General features: G+C 50.9%; 1 protein-coding gene across 5 annotated transcripts in view; it reads left to right on the forward strand.

The window, feature by feature from the left end:
• The window catches only part of Pax2 (paired box 2), an 80,804-nt gene extending 60,171 nt beyond the window's left edge, over nt 1–20,633 (forward strand). For 2 of the 5 annotated variants that reach the window (XM_075975101.1, XM_075975102.1), the window contains exons 7-10: nt 1,520–1,646; nt 15,660–15,761; nt 17,871–17,957; nt 18,416–18,537. In XM_075975101.1, the coding sequence (XP_075831216.1) occupies nt 1,520–1,646; nt 15,660–15,761; nt 17,871–17,957; nt 18,416–18,537 (438 nt within the window). Of the gene's footprint in view, nt 1–1,519; nt 1,647–15,659; nt 15,762–17,870; nt 17,958–18,396 lie in introns of all 5 variants that reach the window. The other 3 variants (XM_075975099.1, XM_075975100.1, XM_075975098.1) reach the window with 2 other exon arrangements.
• The last annotated feature ends 1,782 nt before the right edge of the window (nt 20,634–22,415 follow it).

Genomic DNA, 22,415 nt, shown 5'->3' on the forward strand with positions numbered 1-22,415 from the left:
GACTTCCCATTTCCCATTACCGTACCCGCTCTTTCCCTGGCATGCAGCTCTAGCTATGTAATTCAGCCGTGCTGCAAACCCCGTAAGTGTGCATGCTTCCCAGGTCACCCGCTCAACACTCCTCTAGCACACGCCTCCACCCGCACATCACCATAGCCCCAGCCTGCCTACATACATTACCTAGGTCAGGCCTCGGAGTGCAGCAGAACACAGCCTGCTGTGATTCTCACGCTTGCGTGCTCACACACACGTGCACACGCTTGGACACTGGCAAAGCCCCTCAAGCTCACATAGCACACTTACACTCAAAGTCTCAAACAGCTCCTAGCCTCTCGACTTTCTCCCCACCCGGCCTTTTATCCCATAAGCTGTTTGTCTTCATAAAACAAAAATCAAAAGTCTTTTTAAGGTGCCCTGAGCCATAAACCAACAAAGGAGGAGCTGGCCGAGGCGGGCGGCTCTGTGCACCCTCCCCAAGTCCCCGGCTGTATTACAATGAATAACCTTTATTTACTTTCATTAGACTATTAAACACCAGCACAGTCATTTTTCCCCCTGAAACTCGGAGCAGGGCCCATAAAGCAAATCCGAAGCCTAATTGAGTTCATTTTAATTTCTCTCCGATCACAGCGAATTACTCTGGTGATAAATCAGGGGGCAGCTTCACCCCCAGTAGAAGGCCTAATTTGCAGCTAATTACAAAACTGATTTCTACAGGAAGATCAATACGAGAAGGAATTGGAAATGACGAGGCAATCCCGTCCAGCCAGAGAGGGGAGGGGGTCCTCTGGGGGGGCCAGGAAGCGGAAGGAAAAAAAACGGACCCGAAAGAGCAGAAAATCAGTTTTAATTTAACGTAATATTAATCAGAGCAACTTTTCCTGCTCTGTGCAGGCTCCTGGGCTGCCCAGCTCCAGGGTCTGGCTTGGCGGTGGCTGCAATAAAAAGGCAATTACCCAAGTGTTTCGGGCAGGACACCCTTTCAGACTCAATGGCTGCCCCCTCCCACCCTTCTGTTAGCCATGTGGACTCTCCCCCTCCCCAATTTCATACCCCAGTGCACAGGCAGAGAGCAAAGGGCCCATGGGGCTGTCTTTGTTTGTTTTTTAAAAAGGGGCGCCCATACCCCATCAGCCAACCCAGCAGTGCCAGGCTGGAGGCCCCACGAGGCCCTTCCCCCAACAACTACCTTGACTATGTGTCAGGGACCATCTCTGCTCCCCAAGGCTCCTGCTCAGAGGAACCCGAGCACCCCACACGTCTCAGCAAGGGGTTCCCTACTGCTATGCTCCCCCGGAGCTCCTTAGGCAGAAGCTAAAGAAGAAGCTCCAGGAACACTGTGAACTCCACCCCCAGGGTGGACTAGCCCGCCACTCTCTCCAAACTCTCCCCGACCCCTGCCCCACCCAGCCATCTCCTGCCCCATCTGGGAGGGCTCCAGGGTCCTCCTCTCCATCTGCACACTGCATCCTATGTATGCACATCAATAGAGAGCTGTCACTTTTCTCTCTCCTCCCAGGGGAATGAGTACTCTCTCCCGGCCCTGACCCCTGGGCTTGATGAAGTCAAGTCAGGTCTCTCTGCATCCGCCAACCCCGAGCTGGGCAGCAATGTGTCAGGCACACAGACATACCCCGTCGTGACCGGTAAGGGGGCTTCCAGGAGGGTGGGGTGCTGCTTTCAGTGGGGTGCCTCAGTTGATGCCATCTGGGGCCCAGTGTGACAAGTGGGTCCCCTGCCATGGTATTGAGAGAGAGAGAGAGAGAGAGAGAGAGAGAGAGAGAGAGAGAGAGAGAAAGAGAGAGGGAGGGAGAGCCTTCCTGAACAGATGTGTATGGATGAGGGCTTGAAACATTGTGGTGGGGGCTCTGGGCTTCAGCCTGAAAAGTGGGGGTTAGGAGCCTGCTCTCTGCTGTTCTTCCTTCCTTCCTCTCTCTCCCCAAGTTGTCCAGCCTTCCCAGTCTTTGGCTAGGATGTGTGCAGAAGAATGTCTGGGCAAAGAGGGCAGCTGAGGAAAGTGACTAAGAGGTCCCCAGCCTCTAGCCTTCAAAGTTCTCTGTCCCCGACGTTGCTGAGGACCTAGTTTTCCTCTCTCATGCAGCTTGAGTAGCTGTGGCCTGGAACCTGAGGGTGTAGTAGTGGCCCTGCAGAGTGGAACACAGTTATTGCGGCCTTTCTGCTTTCTTCTTCCTGGAGAAAGCCACCGAGAGGAAAGTTGGATTCCAAGGCCAGGGGAGGTCAAATACAGGACAGAGGCACCCTGGCCAAGCCTTCCAGGGATGAGAGTTGCAGAGGTGCTGGAGCGGCCATAGAGGGGAAAGCTGGTAGAGAGGCCTCAGGGGCCAGCTTCAGAAGGTCCGTGGTGCCACAGAAGGGTTTCCAGGCCAGGAGAGAGCTCTAGTAAGAGAGACACACATCGAGGTGTTATTAAAATTCACCTAATTATTCTGGAGGCAGGATGATTGAGAAGGGTCTCGGTGGGGATTGGGAGACACTGAGGCATTACCTGTGAGTGAGCTGAGATTGACGGGACGGGGCAGCAAGGCTGTAGGCAGCCAGCATCACATCCAGTGGCAAAGATAGGGAGCAGGCAGGGGCCCTGATACAGGACAGGGCTCTGTGGTGATTTGTTGTGTTGGTGACTTGGTGACTTCCTGTGGCTAGAAGCTCAACTCAGGCAGAGATGGGCTCAGAGGCCCCTCCAGGGGGCTCCAGAGAGCCCTACATCTCCCATGCTTTCCTGAAGACATACAGCCATGTCCAGCAAAAACAGAGTTGTAGTCTTTGGCTAGGAATCCAGAGACTGAGTCTCTGATGGGTTCCTAGGCTGACTCGGCTTCTCAGAGTGATGACCTGAGCTACACCAGCTGAGTCAGGACACAGCTTAGATCAGTGCTTCTCAGCCTTCCTGCTGCTGTGACCTTTTTCTTACAATGCCTCACGCCGTGGCGACCACCCCAACCATAAAAGTATTTCGTTGCTACTTCATAACTGTAATTTTGCTACTGTTAACTATGCTACATTATGAATCATAATGTAATTATCTGATATGCAGGATATGCAACCCAAAGGGGTCCGACCCACAGGTTGAGAACCCTCTAGCTTAGACCAACTGGATATTAGTTCTCTGAAGTCCAATATAGTTGCTCTCTGACGGTCCGCCCAAGCCAGGCCAGCTTTCAGGCACAGTGGCTGCTCCTCAAAAGTCGGAAGAGAGTGTAAGGACCTTTATAGTCAGCGCTGCAGTCCAGAAGGCAGGAACTTCCTGGGGGTGGACATGTGGCTCTTCCGGGCAGGACTCCTGCTGCAAGGGACCCTGGGGGGCTAATGTAGAAAAATGCTTCCACCTTGAGCAGCCCCCACCAGTCTCCCCCCCATGGCCCTGGAACGGTCCCAGCTCAGCCTGGGAACATCTTCGGCTGATCCATCTGGATCCAAGTGTGAGAAAAGTTCATTTCAGACCCAGCTTGACATTCCCAGGTGGCAAGTTAGCACTAACGTCTCAATCTGTATGCGACATTTCAATCAAGCGAGGAGTAACAAAAGCAGAACCATTAACATTCGGAGCTGTTCGCCAGTGGTAATGACGGGGAAACTCGCTCAGAAACTGGAAATTACCAAAAAAGAGAGAAGTGTGGAGGGAGTGGGGGAGGGGAGGGAGGGGTGACTGGGGGCAGGGAATGATTTTGTTCACACTCAGACCAAGAGCCAATGTTTGGATTAATAGCGCCATTACTCGAGAAAGAGCTGCAGATTATGCTCATTCTTAAAATGTTTTAGCTGGCAATTAAACGGCTGAAGCTATTGATCTTTGTTGATTTTATGTCCTCCTAATTTGCATAATCTATTAAAGATGAATGATTCATGATGTGTTTATTATGGGGACAAACAGAATTTGCTGGAGCTACTGTCTAGGTGAGAAACGGGTATTGCCCTGAGACTTCGTGGGCCATCTTGGGAACAGGTTTAGCGTGCTGGGCTTTTTGGGGCAGGGACTTGACAGGTAGCAAGAAGCAGTGTGGCAAGGACAGGCAGAACAAATGGACTTTGAGTGAGTTCTAGAGAGATGTTGACATCTGTGAGAACTGGGCTCCAAGCATGCTGGGGAGGTGAGAGAGACTCTTAGTGTATTTGCAGAAATTCTTCTATCCCCGCCCCCCATAGAGCCTCATTATGTAACTCAGACTGGCCTCGAACTCAGAACAGTCCAACTAAGTACCTCAGTCTCCTGAGTGCTTTGATTAAAAAGAGTGAGCCACTCCATCCAGCTCACAAACGTTCTTTAAAAGCTTATTTCATCTGAGAATGGTAAGGGCTTTGGTGGAGGAAAAAGGGAACCTAGTAGTAGGCATGGCCTCATGAGGACTAAATCAGGGAGCTGCCAGGTCATGCTGTGCCTATAGCCTTGGATGTGCCAAGGCAATCCGCAAGTCCCCAGGTACCCGGCTCAGCCTCCTCCCTAAGAAGAGGCAAACCCTAAGAAATGGGTCTTAAGGAAGCTGGCGGGGAAGGCCTTGGCCCAACCTGCAAACCAGACCTTATTGATATTCCTGCCACCTCCTGGCACTAGAGGCTGATTTCAAACTTCACCAGCCACTTGATACAGCTGTTCCACAAGGTCAGGACTGAGAGGAGACAGGAGCCTGTACTATTGTGTGGCAGGGAGAGTGGGAGCCAGTGGGCCAGGACACAGCTAATCACATCACAGGCAAGGGTGGCTTCCATAGGCTAGGACTCAGCCTGAGAGCCTCCCCACCCAGCTTCCAGCAGGGAACCAAGGCAAGACACCAATTTCTCAGGGTAGCGTTTGGAAGTTCTGCCGAGATTTTAATTTCACTGCATCACAACTCAGCAAGCTGCCAAGTCAAGCTGGTTATTTAAATTTATCACCCACGCTCCTCTCCGCTGCTGGGTTGCCCTAGCTCGGCTGTGTCTCTTTGCTCCAGCCCACTGCTCTAGGCTGCTGGTCTGGAACAGAGCCGAGTCTCAACTAAGTGATAAGGAAAACGGGAGAGTGGGCCAGGGGCACTCTGGCCTCGGGCTTCCTCCGGGTGGTTGCTTGGAGCTGCCTTCAAAGCCTGCTTATCCTCTTCAAAGGACCCCACGGGGGAGTAGTAGCCTTTAACCCTTACCTATTCTCCAAGCCCTCTGATCTGGGACTCTGCTGTGGTCACCTGATCTGGCATTCATTTCTTAAGTTTCCCATCACCGGGAGCAACAAGAGCCCCTCTTCCCCATGGCTTCCTCTCTGGCCTTGGCCCAGGCTGCAGCAGTAGGGAAGCCTGCAGAGACCCCAAAAGCAATGTTGTTCTGAGAGGAGAAGCTGAAAACAAGTTCTAGAATCCTCAAAGTCCTTGGGGATTCGAGAGTGTCTTGACTTGGGCAAAATCTGCTCTGCAGCAGGGCAAGTTTCCTTCCTGGGTGTATGCGGGCTGTGATGAGGCTGAAGGGAGTTGGTGCCAGCACAGCCCTGATGCTTCTCAGAGAGGCTAAGGAGCACACATGCCCCCAGAGCAGCTGCATAGAGTGGGCTTCACTGGCCTCTAGTGGGCAACACCACCAAGCACTGGGCAAACCTTGCGCAAATGCAGTTCTCCCCCGCGGTAAAGTCAAAGGTATGAGAGGAATGGCCCTGGTACTCAGAAACAAGGCAGACTAAGCTTATGGATAAGACAGAGCTGGTTAAAATATAGCAGCAGACTGGTTAATACATAGTCACACCTCACTCTGGACTCAGAAACAGAGGAAAGTCAGAGTCAAAGCAGGTTGTGAGACACTGCGGCCTTCTCATAGAGGTAAACCCTAGCACAGGGATGTTAAGGCAGAATACACCAGGCAGAAGGTGTGATCTTGGACCCAAGAGAAATGGAGACAGAACAAGGAAACACTGTCCAGGGACTGAAGAGCCATGGGCGCTTTCTTCCTCGTGACCCAGGGAAACAAAGTAGAGAGGCACATGTCATTGTGAGGAAAGGGGCCAGGAAAATTCATACATAGACCTAAGCCAAGTTCATGCCATAAGCAGCTGCAGGAACCCCACGCTAAGAACTTACAGAGAATTTTGTGGGGGACAATAGTTTACTCTGGTGTGAGCAGGAATGAAGTAAAACCTTCTATGTAGAGATAGCCCATGATCCAAGATGCAGAGGACTCCCATTGAGAAAAAAAACAAAAACAAACAAAAGAACCTACCATAGAAGAAGAGCTCATCATAAAAATGCCTCCACATTTCATGTGCCTATGAACCATCAGAGAAAGTTAACAGAAGTGATACAGAGGACAATTAACGTCCCCAAGAGCCAGCTCTCACGGAATATCCCAAGGTGAACAGCAATTAAGGAAGAACTCGAAGAGAAAGATGAGCTTTTTCTTTAGCCCAGATCTAGACCCAGGATCCTTTCCCCTGGTACCAAGCCAATTGTAAGATAATGGAGACCCAAAAGGCCACTGAGAGTAAAGGGAGAGGAGCGAGCCTATTCCGAGTTTATCTAATTCGGAGTCTTCTCAGTACAGAGTTTTGCTCTTCTGGATAATATTGACTAGGAGAGATTTCAGACCCAGGACAGCGCTCCCCTCCCCTGTGTATGTTGCAGGGGAAGTTAGTTCTTTAGACTCTAATCTTCCCAGCCTTGGTGGAAAGGAGGTAGTTTTATTCAAGAGCTCAGGGCAATTTTCCTGGCTGCCTAGAAACTACAGCTTTAATGGAAGCTGTCACTTAAGTCCAGGAAAAATTTGGGGGTGCTACCCAAGAGGGGAGTGCCCAAGACAGAGGAGGTAGAAACTGTCGTCTTTGACAGAATGAGGAGGTTAGACACCCCAGGTTCAGAGCTGAAGAGCAGGGTTGACCCCGGTCCCGGGGATCAGAGGCAGCAATGCCAGTACAACCTTGGCTGCAGGGTGCCAATGCAGCATCTTGCACATGCTGCCCGAATCTCCAGTGGACAGCAAAGTGACCCTTTGGCAGAGAGAGTTGTGGACCCTGGGAAACCTCCTCCTCTACTCAGAGTCCTGAGCACCTCCAGGGACCTCCCCTTTCCTGTAGTTAACAACCCCCTTCCAATGCAACTGCATTTCCCCCCTAAAATAAACACATAGCCCTTGGCTATTCCCTTACAGGTAGGAGAAGGCAATAAAAGCTCAGAAATGCTGCCAAAGGAGGCTGGGAGTCTCCTGCTCTTGTCTGTTGGTTCACAGCCCCTGATTAGCTGGAGGAATTTAGAGCACAGACACCAGAGCTTCCCTCGAGCCTTGAAAGAAGTGGGTGAGGGCAACTCCAGACCTGTGAAGAGTCTAAGAGCCCCATTCCAGTGGTGATCAACCCACACCAGAGGGCTTTTCCTCAACACCTCTATTTAGGCAGAGAAGGCCTGAGGCAAAGAGGTGAGGCCTCCTCTAGCTATCTCTGAGGCCTCTAGCTACATCCCCAAGGACCTCAAGCCCCGGACCTCACTGTGATTTAATTACGGAGGCATTTCCATAGCAATGAGACATTGACAGATATGCTGGTGCCCAGGGCCTGCAGCTTAGGGAAGCACTGGATGGGGACTCTTCCTTTCCTCTTTTATCCAGTCTACCTTTTGAGGGGAGAGTTGTGAAGAAGAGCCTTTAGCTCAATCTTTACAGTAGAACCCAAGCTGAAGTGTTGTAACATATACCCACATCTTTTCCTACCAGCCATCCCAGGAATGCTGGGCTAGTCTCCCCAGAAGTGGGCCTAAGCAGAAGCAAACACTGGGACCACACAGGGAATTATGGGAAGATGACAAGGGTTTGGGGCATCTTAGCAGCCTTGTTCTGTGGCCTTCTAAGCTGAGCCAGAATGTGGTCCACATCATAGGAGTTTTTACCACTTCTCTTTATCTCTTCTATCCATGAAACAAGCCCAAGATGCTGGGCATGTCAAACGGACCACGCTTTTCCTTCATCATGTACTCTAAGTGATTTAGCGATAAGAGAGACAGGACTCTTAGTGTGAATCAAAACATTGTCACAAAACCCATGGTCTTTAAATATGTGCGGTTGTACAGTGCCCAGCTCAGGCTAAGGAGGGCTGGCTGCCTGGGCAAGCACCCTGTTTTCACAATGAGGGAGGTGGAAAGACCTTTTCAGCTGCCGAATGTTGTTTAGAGATGCTTAGGGTGGCCCAGAGAGGGGCCCCTCAACACTGAGTTTGTTTGCTCTGCTCTTTGGCACTTCCTAAGCAGAGGCTGTCTAAGGAGAAGGCTGCTAATACAGCCTTTCCTGAATGACCGGGAATTTTGAATGGTGGTGCTCTAAGGAATGTCACAGGTATGGCTCAGAAATGTCTTAGTGGCCTTAAAGCCACCAAGGCAAGACTTGAAACCTGTTTCTCAGAGAACCAGATACCCACAAGGCGACAGGAAGACCCTCAGGACAAATAAGCCGATGCCTCTTTAACCCTGAGCTCTGCGAGGCAGCCCTGCCGCTCCTGTCATTCTGAGGGGCTTTGCTGCCTTCAGCTTGGAATCCTCTGCTCTCCTCCCCGGTGGCAGTGGGGCTGCCTGGCCGAGAGGAGGAAATCCAGCGGTGGCCCCAGGAACAGGCTAATGCTCCAGCAGCTTAAGTGGCCGTCTTCCTTGGGATTAGGGTTTCACTTACACAGAGAGCCTGAGAAACACTGTGCTTTCAGAAGGATTAGGCCTGACAACCCAGCGCTCTCAGAGAACAAAATAAAGCCAGAGAGGAACTGGGAGACCCGGGAGTGGCAGGAGACTGTGCAAACCGGCTTAACCTCTGCCCACCCAGCACGAGGGTCTCTTATGCACTGAGCCTGCGGGTGAGCGCCTTGCCCAACCGCCTGGGCACCGGCATCTGCCCAACTCTGCTTTTCATTTGCTCGTGAAGTCAGAGAAGACGGTACCTTCCCAAGTCACAATTCCACCTCTGTAAGTGAGCCAAGTCTTCCTCTGGCCATTTGAAAGTGCGATTCTCCTTAGATTTCTCTCAGGCTGAGCCAGCAGTTCCATCCACGCCCAGCCAAGTTAGAGGAACGCCCCTCCTGGGCTCCCTCCGCCCCCATTCTGCAGAGCACAGCCCTATAAGGGCCTTGTGTGAGAGGAGAAGGTGGACATAGCCTGACCAGTTGTGCCCAGATGTTTGGCGGTCGAGGCACAGACCTCACTGAGCCAGTGCAGGTCTAGCATCTCTGCCTAGGATACCTCGAGGGACTAAAGGTCCAGCTGTCAGTGGACAAGCGGCTCAGCTAGGAGAACAGCCACCCTGAGCTGTGAGCACAGCCCCCTCTGCTGGAATCTGGAGCAGGCAAGCCCACACAGTGGTGTAAGTGGGGTCCTTCCACAGGCTCTAGAAGGCAAACCTGGGGAGAGTCTGGAAATCTTAGAAATAAAAACCAAAATGAAATACATAGAACGCGATTTCCTTCTCTTGAAAGCATCATTTATAGATTCAAGAGTCACTGTTTTAATGTATTACATATAACTTGTAAATGCAAAGATAAATAATTTAGGCAGCAATTAAAAAGTCAGCGACTATATTCTTGCATGCACTATGTTTGTGTCAGATGTAAGCACAGACCACTAGCCTTGAGGAAATCTAATGTCTTCCTTCTTGCCACCTTATATGAGAGGCAGACAAACGTGAGGCTAGGGCAGTAAAACAAGAGTTATGTTTTCTGGCCTTAGGGTTCTCCGCAGTGTCAAATGGATACAGAAATGCTCATCTTCCGAGAAAGATGCCAAGCAACAGCATCTCTAAAGTCTTTGGGTGGAACTTCTGCTGTGTAAATCTGTGTCTAATGAGCCTCGTTGCCAGAGACTCTCGAGAAGCAGTTTCTGTGCCTGGGCAGCTTCCCTCTTAGTTCTGAACACGGACATAGACCTGGACTTGAGATAAGCCTGATGCTTGACACTTGGCTGTTTCTTATATGGTTTCATTAATGTTGTTTGAGAAGGCACAAACAAATCAGTTTCTTCTACCAAACGACAGTTTCCCTCGTTTGCTTGCTTGCTTTATAAGCATAGCTTATTCATTTTGGAGTCATGAATACTTTTGGGAATACCATTTTTAAAATGTACCTCCTACCCAGAAAGAGGTATAATAACATTTACGTATAGCTTTCTATGGAACCCTTGAAATATATCTGTGGTGCCCTACCAAATCAGTGAACCCCAGTCTAAAATCCCCTGCTGCACAAAAATGAGGCAAGCTAAAATACACAAAACAGTGTTGAGCCGGGTGGTGGTGGCGCACGCCTTTAATCTCCCTACTCAGGAGGCAGAGGCAGGCGGATCTCTCTGAGCTCAAGCCCAGCCTGGTCTACAGAGTGAGTTCCAGGACAGCCAGAGATATACAGAGAAATCCTGTCTCCAGAAACCAAACCAACACAAACAGTCTAAGATGTCCTCTTACAGGACAGGTTCATTAGCATGAGCCCAGGTGACTCAGTCTTTAGGTCTGTCATATTTGGGAGTATCATTCCAGTATCAATCTCCTGGTCTATTTTTTTCTTTAGTCCAGGTTCTCTGTCAAATAGCTGTGAAATCCTGACCATAATCCTTAGTTCCTCTGTGTTTCAGTTTCTGATCTGGAAAATCAGGGATTAAAGATAGCTCAAGTGGTGGAATTGATAAAGAATTAAAGGAGATGATAACACACGTAAGATAACGAGGGTGAAGACTAGCACATGGTAGCTGTTCAATGGATGCTAGAAAGACCAGGAGCCAGGAGGTTGCTGATTCAACCAAACGGCACACACCATCTGATGACTTAAAGCCTCTAATTTCCTCATAAAGCTTGGAACTTTGCTTCTGTCCGTGCTTGGGAGAGAGGCTGCACTTAGAATTCTCCAAAACAGTTGATTTGCTTTGGCCCATTTGCTAAGGAATGCCTGACGAAAGTGCACTGTCTGATTCAGACAGAGCGACTGCTGCAAAAATTGGCTTTGGAGTCTTCAGGGACTCCCGCAGTTGAACTGCGAAGACATCCTCATCAAGTACAGTGCTTCTAACACTTCTGGGTACTTTAAGACTCTCCACTACTGCTGCTTCTCACAGGGGCTTTTTCGTGTTAAAGAACTCTCAAAGGAGACGAAGACTCCACCCCATGGAGTTTTACTACAGACCTCCCAGACGCTTGTTCCTTCCTTGCGTCCCTTTTTTTTCCTCGCCTCATCTTAATGGTTATGTAGTGGTATGAGGTTTTGCTTGCTGGAAAACTTCTTTTCCTTCTCTTCAGCTCTTTTGGGGAAGTATCTGGGTCCATGCCGCCATTAAAGGCAGTGTGGCATGGACATGGCTTCTAATGTTGGTGCTATCATTTATAGCCGTGTAGTCCCAGGAGAGTCACTATGCCTCTGTGTCCCCATCTCTCTACCTTTAAAAGAAGGGCACAGTCATCCCGAAGACTCATCTTTGAAAGCTTTGTAGCATCAGAAGGCAAGTAGGCCATATGAAATGCCCATTCCCTCACAGGGACGTTGACTTTTTATCCGTTCGGATTCCTGGTGCTTTTTATGTTACTGGCAGTGTCAGTGAGCAAGCCGATGCTTTACTGCTTCCTGTCTTCTGTGGGATGACACGTATTTCATAACCGATGCACTCTGCCGTATAGGCTTTTCTCCTGTTCCTGCACTTCGGCTTGTTTGCCATCTTACAGTTTCTGAGTCACCCCCACCGCCATCTGCCCGTCTCCCTGTAAGGCTGCAGCACCCAGCGCTTCTGTCAATTCTTCCGCTTCCCATTGATATTCCCTCGCCAAAAGAGGCTTGCTCAAAGAACGCTGCTGGGCAAATGGTATGATAGTTTTAGTAATTTGAAAACTTCCTGCACTGTGTGTTTGCCGTTATTGACAATGGTGTTCCAGGAGAATGTACGGCTCTAGCAAGACTTTGGTCAATTTTTCCCTGCTCGTCAGGTGTCATCTGTGTACTAATGAAGTCATCGAGCGCGCTTTGTATGCAGCGGCTGGCACCGTGTTGACTTAGAGGTCCTGCACAGGGACCTCTTTGTGCGACGCCGCTACAGAACAGAGCACAGGTGGAGGGCAAACACTGGGAAACTTCAAATGCTTTTTCCTCACCACGGGCCTCTTCCCCCTTATTTTTCAAATTTTAAATTGCTACCTAAGGAAATAGATTTTTTTTTAAAGTAGAATTTGGAAATGTGCCTTCCAATCAATCGTTCAGGGAGCAGTTCTTAGTAGGCAAAGTCTTCTACCTGCTGGAAGTTGAACATGCCATTTTGCAGGCCAAGTAGCTGTGGGAATAAACTTTGCAAGAGAATTGACTGGAGACAGCTTCTGGACCATCCACCCTTTCTTTGTCTCTTCTGGGTTTTGTTGTTTTGTTTTGGTCTGTTGTTTCGTGTGGATACCTTCCATTGTGGGGAACTTGTGTTCAACTAGTTGTAAGAATGACGGCAGTGAAGATCAAATTCAATTTTCCTGTTATTAACAAAAAGGGCATGATGTCAGAATGAAAAACAATAGAAAGAATAAGAAGGGAGGGGCAAAAAAGGAGGGAGGCACACTCTGCTTCCTGGCTGCTTTGTGGATATTGAAATCACAGGGCCTGGAAGAATCATGTTTTATATCTCTCTAGTTTCAAAACCTCCACATCTCCCGTAATCCCCTTTTCTCTTGGGTCTTCTCTGGCAAATAAATGCCAAATAATTCATTTCTCTCTCTAGAAACTGATACGTGTTTTTCTCTTGCTGTGAGCTTTGGGTCTTCTCTGCTGAGAGATGCTCAGGAGATGTACACTTTTTTATTGGCAATCGAAGTCAATACAGAAGTCAGTCAGTGACACAGCTTTAATCCCAGCACTCGGGAGGCAGAAGCAGGTGGATCTCTGAGTTCGAGGTCAGCTGGTTTACAGAGCTAGTTCCAGGACAGTCAAGGCTACACAAAGAAATCCTGCCTTGAAAAACAAAATTACACACACACACACACACACACAAGCACTACAAGAAAACCTACAACAAAGCAAACACAAGCAAGTTGTGGTAGCACACATCTGTAATCCCAGTACTCAGGGGTCTGAGGCAGGAGGATCACAAGTTTGTGGCAAGCATGAACTATGTGTAAGACTGTCTCAAAACAAAACAAAATAGGACAAACGAAAAGCAAATGCAGATTCTTCTACTGCCTGGGATTCAGAAGTGGCATCTTTTTTGCTGGTTGTCTGATTACTAATCATCGCATTACTAATTATCGCATCTCAGGACATGTAAGGCGATAGCCACACCCGACAGGCATAGAAGGAAACCGTTCTGTTGCATAGTAAATCTGAGTCACCAGAGATAAATCTACCGCTGAAAATCTTTGTAAAAATTCCGCTGTTGTTTTAATTTATTTTTCAAATGTTTAAGCTTTTATTTATTTTAATAAATAAGGGTGTTTTGCCTGCATGTGTAGGCACCACATGCCTGGTACCCAAAGAGGCCAGAAGGGGTCATCAGTCCCCTGGGACTGGAAGTAGAAACAGTTGTGATTTGTCGTTTGGCTGCTGGGAATTGAACCTGGGTCCTCTCGGCGAGTAGCCAGTGCTCTTAACCATAAAACTACCTCTCCGGCCCCATTTCAATGGACTGTTAAAGGGAAAAGACACAAGCAGATTTTGCTTTAGTTGTGCTGCTCTGTAGTAGACCCACACATATGAAACAATGAGAACCCATTATCATCCATCAGGGATCAGCTGTGGATGCAATGGAGGAATTGTAAGAATTGATCAATAAGTACTTACTGAGAGTCTACTGCATTCTCAACTATGCAGGATAGATCAGAATGTAGGTCCTACCCTTGAATGAGTTGTGGTCAGTTTGGCATGAAACAGCAGAACTGACATTGCATTTTGTAATATAGTGACATTGACATAGTCAGCCATGGAACACAGATGTCATGGAAACTTGAAAGAAACTTCCTTGAGGAGTAGAAGGATGGGAATGTTGAGGCTTGAGCTGGAAGAAAACTATGAGTAAGAAGTAAGCAAAGGTCACATCCAAGCACAGGCATTTTACATCACAAGATGAAAACAAACCCAACCAGAAGTAAGAATCAGAGCTAGTAAAGCCAAGTGGGGTGAGTACCTGGGGGACATGGAGTCTGGAGAGTTCCCTGTTCAAACTGTAGCCTACAGGGAGTCAATGGCAGTACTTGAAAGCAAGCAGTGTTTCAGAAGGGCTAGCAGCCACATTTTAGATTGGTAAGGGGGAAGACTGTGAAGGCAGGAATACAAGCAAAGAGAAACCACTGGAGCAAGCCAAAGGCAGGAACTCGTGGGTCGAACTACAAATGTGACAGAGAGAATAGAAATTAATACAACAGAAATGGCTAAGGAGAATCTGTTGCATATTGGAAGCGGTGGGGAAAGAAGGCTGTGCCTAGCGCTCTGAAGTTTTGGGTATGTCTTCAAAAGACCTGGGAAACTGATGGAGAAGAAGATGGATGTGTCTTTATTCCTATTGAGTTTGAGGTGACAGTGGACAGCTAATGAGGACATTCAGCAGGCAGCAGGAAATGGAAAAGCCTGAGCAGCGGCTCTTTACTCTTAGAGAAGAATGACTCTCTCAGAGGTGTCAAGGTGGGGATGAGAAAGCATACATCTGAGGAATGGAGTAGGTGACGCCATCAAGTGGATGGTACTGAAGAAAAATGCTATGGAATAGCCATGAAAAGTCCCATGGACCTCACCATGACTAGGACCCAACTAAGGGGGTGTACAGAGTGCTATGACTTCCTCCAGCCACACCTTGCCTTCCCAGGGTTGGACAGAGGCCCGAGGAATAGAATGACACCATCTGGCGAGGAAGACAGGGGAATCTGCAGCAGATGCATGGGCCCCAGGAGAGGGCAGGCTCTAGTGTATGGGGTGTGGGAGGTAGGAAGGAGCCAATGCTGTCCATGAAGACTGGAGTATGCTAGAAGGTGCCCCTCCACAGAAATGGACACATGCTGCTGTGTTCCAGGACAAATGTCTCTGTGTGGAAGTATCTCTCGAATATTGATTCACTTTGCCCCCGCTCCCTGCTTCTGGCAAGGGAAGTCCCATCTCCCACTCTGTAGGCTCTGACTACCAGAGGCTTCCAGGGAGGCTGTTGGTAGGGGGAGCAGGTTTTGCTCACTGGAACATGATCCAATCCTGCTTGCCCTCAAAGTTCCTGATTCACTTCAGAGATGGTTTTCTATCACTTATATGCCAACCTTAGCAAAATAGCCCACCGGTTAGTCCTCCATCTCCAGGCCTGGCATCTACAGGTCCACTTAGAAGGACTCTACTCTTGTAGAGGTGGTAGTGTGGTGCCTTCGACCTGAGAGGAAGATAGGTGTTAGAGCAGTAGACAGGATGACCGAGGTCCACTAGAAGGACAGTAGCTAAGTGTCTTCAGAGGAGTAAACCCAGGGCATCTCCACCCATCTCCTCCTCAGCTGGGAATCATGGAGACAAAGACTGAGGCAGGCATACATGTATGCACAGATATACAATGAGTAACATTAAACACACACACATGCACACACGCTCAAGGCTGATGGCGGACACACATCTAGACATTTGGACCCATATTCAGGCACTCAGGGCCCGATGGCTCAGATGCACATCTCCTTCCTCCTCCTAGCATCCAGGTGTGAGCTGAGGCAGTCCCCTCTCTTCCGGGCCTCATGCCTTCCCCTTTGTGTTTCTCCAGGTCGTGATATGGCGAGCACCACTCTACCTGGTTACCCCCCTCATGTGCCCCCCACTGGCCAGGGGAGCTATCCTACCTCCACCCTGGCAGGAATGGTGCCTGGTAGGTGACAATACTGGAGATGTCTGATCTAAATTGTGGGTGAGCTGCTGAATGGTCTGTAGTCTCAGGCTGGGAGTGGGAGGAGAGCCAACAAACCACTGTCCTGCAAACCATTGTCCTTCATCCCTCCTCCTCCTTACAAGCCACAGTTCGCCCTTTAGAAGTAATGCCAGGAGGAAACTCAGAAGTGCCCCTTGTGTACAGAGCTGTAGGTTATGGCCCCTCCTCAGCACCCAACCATCCAAGCCTATGCCCCCAATGCTCCAGCCCACCCCAGCTAGCTGACACTGCTTGGAAGAGCCTGCCCTGGTTTCCATGGAAACTTGGAACCAAAGACCATTTTCAGGGGCATGGCAGTCATTCAGACAAAGCCACACTGGTCCACACCAAGCCAGAGGGGGAAAGCACTATAGAGAACCAACCCTAATTTAGAGAGAGAAGGAAGCTAGTCTCAAAGTGGAGTGGAGGACAGGAGGGAAACAGAGAGACCCCAACTTCAGAGAGAAAGGATCTAGAACACCTCTACACTTCTTCAGAGGACACGGGCCTCTGGGCTCCTCTGGGCCCTCTGAGACTCCAGCACACCTTTTTTTTTGCTGAGAGGCCTTATACTTGGGTTTGGAATTAAGGAGGAAGAGACTGTATTTAAAGCCTGGTGGTTGCTATCCCCACCGTCCATCCCAAATGGGTGTGGTTTAAAGGCAAAGAAACACCAAAATCTCTTGTCTTAAAATGACCAAGACTTTCCCAACCTGCAACCCACTGCCTCTGGAGTCTTTTGTCTGCCCTGTTCCTAAAGTTCAACTCTCACTGGAAGGGGGAGAAGAGGCTAGAAAGGGTGATTGTCTTCATCCATCAAGGAACAGCCCTGAGTAAGCAGAAGTGGGGTGGAGAAAACTAGGGAGTCTACTGTAGGGCAGTAGAGAATAGGGACGGGAAGAAGCTGGAGGTGTGGATGAAGGGAATCCCGCTCAGGCTCTACAGAAGGCAAGTAGAAGCCTTGGTAGGGGGCCAGGAGAGGCTTTGGAGGTAGATCCGTGTGCAGGTGGAGGCTGGAGGAGGTCTTAGGGAAGTGGGGGGTGAGGAAAGAGTGGGAAGGTGGGGGTGGGGAGTCTGCAGGGAGGTGGGGATGAGGGGAGCCGCAGAGAGCTCATGGTGGCAAGGGGGGAGTCGTTAAACAGAATCTAGTGCTGATGAGGAAATTACACTTGTTTCATTAGCGATGGGGAAGGAGATAGCTCAGTTCCTCTTGGTCACAGTTGAGCTCAGAAGCTCATTATCCCGCTGCACGCATGCTTTCCCTCCTCGTCAATAAACAGGCTTTCCAGTGGCTGCATCCCCACCCCCACCCAGCTCCTCCTTGGAGTGCGGCCCCTTCTCCTCTACTTAACCCGCGGTTAGGGATCACTGTAAACAGTCTGGGGTCATCACACAGGAGAAAGGGCGAGGGGGAAACCCATAGGCCTGGCCTTTCTCCTCCTGAAGGGAGGGAGGCAGCGCTCAACCCACAGTGCCCTCCACTACCCAGGCTCCTGGGCCTGCGGGCAGTCCGCTTGGTTCCTGCAAATCTCCTTCTCCAGTTGCGTGGCGCTCATTGTGGACCTCAGGAGGAAAAAGTGGAAGGGGTTATTTCCCGGGAGAACAGCACCATCGCCACCTGCCTAGTTTTGGCACAGCGCTGAGATACCATTCTTAGGACTTTCTGGGACAAAGTGTCTCAAGGGCCTTCCTTCACCACCCTCCCCCTCTTTAATCCTGTGGAGTTCCTAATGTAGGTGTCCACCATAAAAGCTCTCGGGCTCCCAAGTTACTTAAGTGGGCACAGCCAGACCAGGCCAAACCCTTTCTGGGTAGCCAGAAGTGCTTCGCGGGGGATCCCAGGCACAAAACTGCCCACAGATCCCTCCAGGCCTAGGTGCACAGAGATACGGTTACTTCTTGCCTTTGGTGGCTGTCCCCACGTGGCGAGCGTGGAATGCCTCACCTCTACCCTGCCCCCACGGACCTTGCTCTGCTTGCAACACCTGAGACTGGGACTATCGGGGAGGGCAGAAGAGGCCAACCGGGCACACTGAGCACATCTAATTCCAGTTCCCCACCCTCCCACAGGGAGCGAGTTCTCAGGCAACCCCTACAGCCATCCCCAGTACACCGCCTACAACGAGGCTTGGAGATTCAGCAACCCTGCCTTACTAAGTGAGTACGCCACCTGGCTGGCGGGCGGCTCAGCGGCTAGCCTGCTCGCCCGCTCGGTCGGGCGCGCAGGCTGCTTCGGGACAGCGATCCCACTCTAGACCACCCTAACTCTGGGTACCCGGATGGGCCAGGGAGACAGACTCATTGTAGCAACGCTGGGGCCTGAGGACTCCTCGGGGGCGCCTTGCCTCCTGCCTCACTGGAAGGCTCTTGGCCGATAGGATCCCTTGGCTTGTTGCCGCCAGGTGTCACCTGTCCTGTCCCTCTCCCGCCCTGAGAACGCAGCGCTCTTCCTGGGGATCTGGCCTCAGGGCGGTCACATTCTTCCAGTCCTGTTCCTGCCGGACCCGGGGAGGGCTTTTCTTTGCTTTTCTTTCCTTTTTTTGTTCTCCTGTTTGTCCTCTCACCCAGCCCATTCTTCTCCTGTGTTAACTTCCAGGTTCCCCTTATTATTATAGTGCCGCCCCCCGGGGCTCCGCCCCTGCCGCTGCTGCCGCTGCCTATGACCGCCACTAGTTACCGCGGGGACCACATCAAGCTTCAGGCAGACAGCTTCGGCCTCCACATCGTCCCAGTCTGACCGCCCACCCCAGAGGGAGGGAGGACCGAAGCGACGAGCTGCCACTCGGCCACCGTCCCAGTCCCACCCCTCCACCTCGAGACACCCTCCCCCCCCTCCCCCGCAGCCCTTCACGTCACCCTGTCGATGGCCTGACAGCACCGGTGGAGCGGCGGGTGGAACCCTCAGGCCCCGGCTCATCGCCAGCCCCGCCCGCCTCCCCTCCCTGCCTGCCTGGACCACCTCGCTGCCCGGAAGCTCGCCCGCCTCTGGCCCGCGCATCCGGCACGTTTCTGTGACACACAATCAGCGTGGCCCACCCGGGGGCAGCCCGCTTCTGACGCCCGGGCGCTGGGAGGCTTCGCTGCGAAAGCTGAGCTAGGGAAACTAAGGAAAGGACTTTGTGCTGAAGGAGGAGCCCTGGTCGGAACCCCTGGGGAAACTCCTGCCCCACCCCATCCCCTGCCAGGCTGACCCCGCCTTCTGTCTGCGTCCAGCCGCTGACAGTGGCACCTGGACGCGAGGATCGGACTCGAGGGACAACGTTTGGGACGTCAGAGTTTTCCAAGGCTGGTACCCAAGGCGAGCAGACGCCAACTGAGCTCGTCCACACTGACTGCCTAGTTCCCCAGGGCGTGGGATCTCCTGTAGTGACTCTACTCTCGGCCCCGCCTTGCCCCTACCTCAGCGCCTCTTCCATCTGCTGGCCTTTGACTTTCCCCTCCTGCGCGTTTTCATCCCAGGACACCTTGCACGCAGCCCCGTCGGGGCCACCGCGGGAACAGTTTCCTCCGACTGTGGCTGCCAGCACTGGTCTTTCCCAGCAGTAACTTGCTGCCCCTCACCCCAAACTCCCAACTTGCGGGCGGTAGGAGCCAGGAGGGAACTGACGACCGAGCTGCCCGGGAGATGGAAACCGGGGGCTGCTTGCCCCACTCCATCCACCCTCAGCCGAACAGAGCCCCTAAAGTCTACACTTATTTAATATGATGGTCTTTGCATAAACGAACAAAACAAAAACCCAAAAGGCTGCTTTGTAGAAAGACGGTGTGTGTGGTGTGGAGGCGAACCTCTCTCTGTACATATCCCCTCCCTCTCCGCCCCGCCCGCCCGCCGGGTACCATAGAGTCCCTGTCCCCCGCCCGCCCTGCCTGTAGATACACCTGCTGTCCGTGCTGTGAGGGTCGCCGCTCGCTGGGGGGAGGGGGGACACAGCTACATGCCCACTCAAGCACAGCACGTCCTGGGGGAGGGGGGCATTTTTTACTTTACAAAAAAAATTATGAAAGAAATCTCTATGCAAAATGACGAACATGGTCCGGTGGACACCTCTCGCCTCTGTTTTGTTGGCTGTTTCTCTGTAATTCCGTGTTTTCCTCTCTCACCTCCCTGCATCTCTCCCTCCCTCTTCATCTCCTCTTTCTCTACTGCTTTCTCCTTCTGTGTCTCTTTCTCTGCCTCACTTGTCTCTGTCTCGGTCCGGCCCTCCTGCCCCAGGCCTCCAAGGCTACATTAAAAGTGGCAGAGCCAGCCTCTGGGCTAGCCCCTTGTGGCCTTGCCACCGTGCTCCGGCTAGGCTAGGCCGCCCTGTCCCTCCCCGCCCTGTAGTTGCTCTCTCTCGGTAGCGGCGATGCTCCCTGCATGTCTCCTCAACCGTGGATCGTGACGACTCGAAATAACAGAAACAAAGTCAATAAAAGTGAAAAAAATAAACAAGTAAATAAATAAAAATCCTTGAACAAATCCGAAAAGGCTTGGAGTCCTAGCCCAGATCTCTCTTCCCTTCGAGCCTTTTTATTTGAAAAGGAAAGTGAGAAAAGAGAAGAGTGTAAGGGCACTGCCGGCGCCTGGTCCGGGCCCAGCAGCGGAGCCCTAGGTCCCAGCTCCGAGGCCAGGCTTGACCCCAGTCTTGTGTCCGTGCTTGCTGGCGGCACTCAAGGAGCGCGGGGCCCAGGATCAGGCCTAGCTTTCGAAAGGTCTTCCACAGTTCTGGTCTCCTCCGCCACTTTCAACGTGTCGGTTCGTTTTAATTATTTTTATTTTCTTCCTTCCTTTCTTCCTTTTTTTTGTGCACATGATAAATAATAATAATAAATAATAATAAAATTTTGTATGGCACTCCCCATGGCTCCAGGTTTGTCTCTCCCTGCCCCTGTACTCCAACTAGAGGACCCTCAATAATTCTGTCAAGGATTCAACTCCACTCCCAATGCAAATTCCTCTAAATCCTTGAGCAAGACTCCCCTGGACTGCAGCTGACCTCTGATGATGGCCTGGAGAAGTCTGTTCCTCACCACCACCCCAAACACACACACACACACATACACACAGACACACACAGAGACACACACACACTCACACACACAGACACACACACACACACAGACACACACACACATACACACAGACACACACAGAGACACACACACACTCACACACACACACGCACACACACAGACACATACACACAGACACACACAGACACATACACACACACAGAGAGACACACACACACACACTCACACTCACACACACACACACACACACACACACACACACGAGTTTTGGATTTCTGGAACTTCAGAATAGCTTTGACATTACCTTTCTCTAACAAATCAGCCTTGCCTTGCTGCTAGTGCCCTGCAACCACACCTAGGGGTGCAGGTTCCCAGAATGAGCAACATCTAGGGCTCTCTCTTTGTGGATGGGGTAGCCTGAGGCTCTGTCTTTCTCTCCTCTCCCCCAGTGGCTTCAGCTGCTCATTGGCACAGCTGCACTTTCGTGCTGTGTCCCCTAAGACACCACACAGGCCGCAGACCCTGGCCCCAAGTTTCTCTTTTCAGCATTTATTTCTAGACCCTAAGAGCTGGCTCATGAGACCTCTTGGACCACATGAGTGTTGCAAAGTCCCTCCTAGGACCTGTCAAGCAGCAGCTGAAAGTAGTGGCTCAGGTTTAGGGTCTGGGTGCACCCGGAGAGAGAATGTGAGTGGGTGGGTGGGTCAGTCGCTTCCTGCATGTAAGGAAACATTTTGTTGTTCTCTGTGGGCCTATGTGTCCTAGAGGGGTCTGGAAGCAAAGAGGGAGGAATAGTGTTGGTCTTTTTAAACACATTTGTGCTCAGGTGAGAGGGAAGATCTGTGTCTGTCTTTCTGTTTGTCTGTTCCTGCTTAGAGAAGGGATGTCTTCCTTGATTGTCCATGCCTGCCCTGCTGTATCAGAGAAACTTAGAAATGTCCCTTGTCCATCTCTTTAGCATCCTGTCAGCTCTAGGCCTTTCCTTATTGCTGACACAGACTTGTGGTACCAGCTCTTATCTACGCTCCACCCGGAGAGACTTCCCTTCTCAACTTTAGGAAGCATCCATAGTTCAACTTCCTTCTCAACCTCCGCCCAATCTTCCTGATTGACTGTAGAGCTGCAAGCTGGATCTGGAAGCAGACTAAAGAGTGACCTTCCCTGCTTGGCTGGGGCAGTGCCTTCCAGACTGTTCCTCCCCACCAACACGCCTTTTCCTAGAGCTATTTACCCAGGCTTCTTCATATCACGCCACCAGGGGGATACACAGAACCCCCAAAACATATCAGCAAACCATCAGCATCTTCTCCCTTCTCACCTGTGTCTACCCTCTCTCCTGCCCAGGAACTGGCAATCACACCTCACCCTGCGGATTCCCCTCCTGGCCTCCAGTCTCCAGAAAGACACTCTTCAATCTCTTTGGCCATACTAAGGCATTTGTAAAAGAATTCTGGAAGTTCTCCTCAATCTAAGTAAATCATTTATTTACACTTCCCATAAAGATATTAGTATATTATGAATGACATAGGAAAACAGAGAAACAGAAGTTCTAAGACTTTTTATTGATCTTCAGCAGGTGCCACACTGTTTACAATGACTGTT

This window comes from Microtus pennsylvanicus, chromosome 5, assembly GCF_037038515.1.
Source record: "Microtus pennsylvanicus isolate mMicPen1 chromosome 5, mMicPen1.hap1, whole genome shotgun sequence".
NCBI lineage: Eukaryota > Metazoa > Chordata > Mammalia > Rodentia > Cricetidae > Microtus > Microtus pennsylvanicus.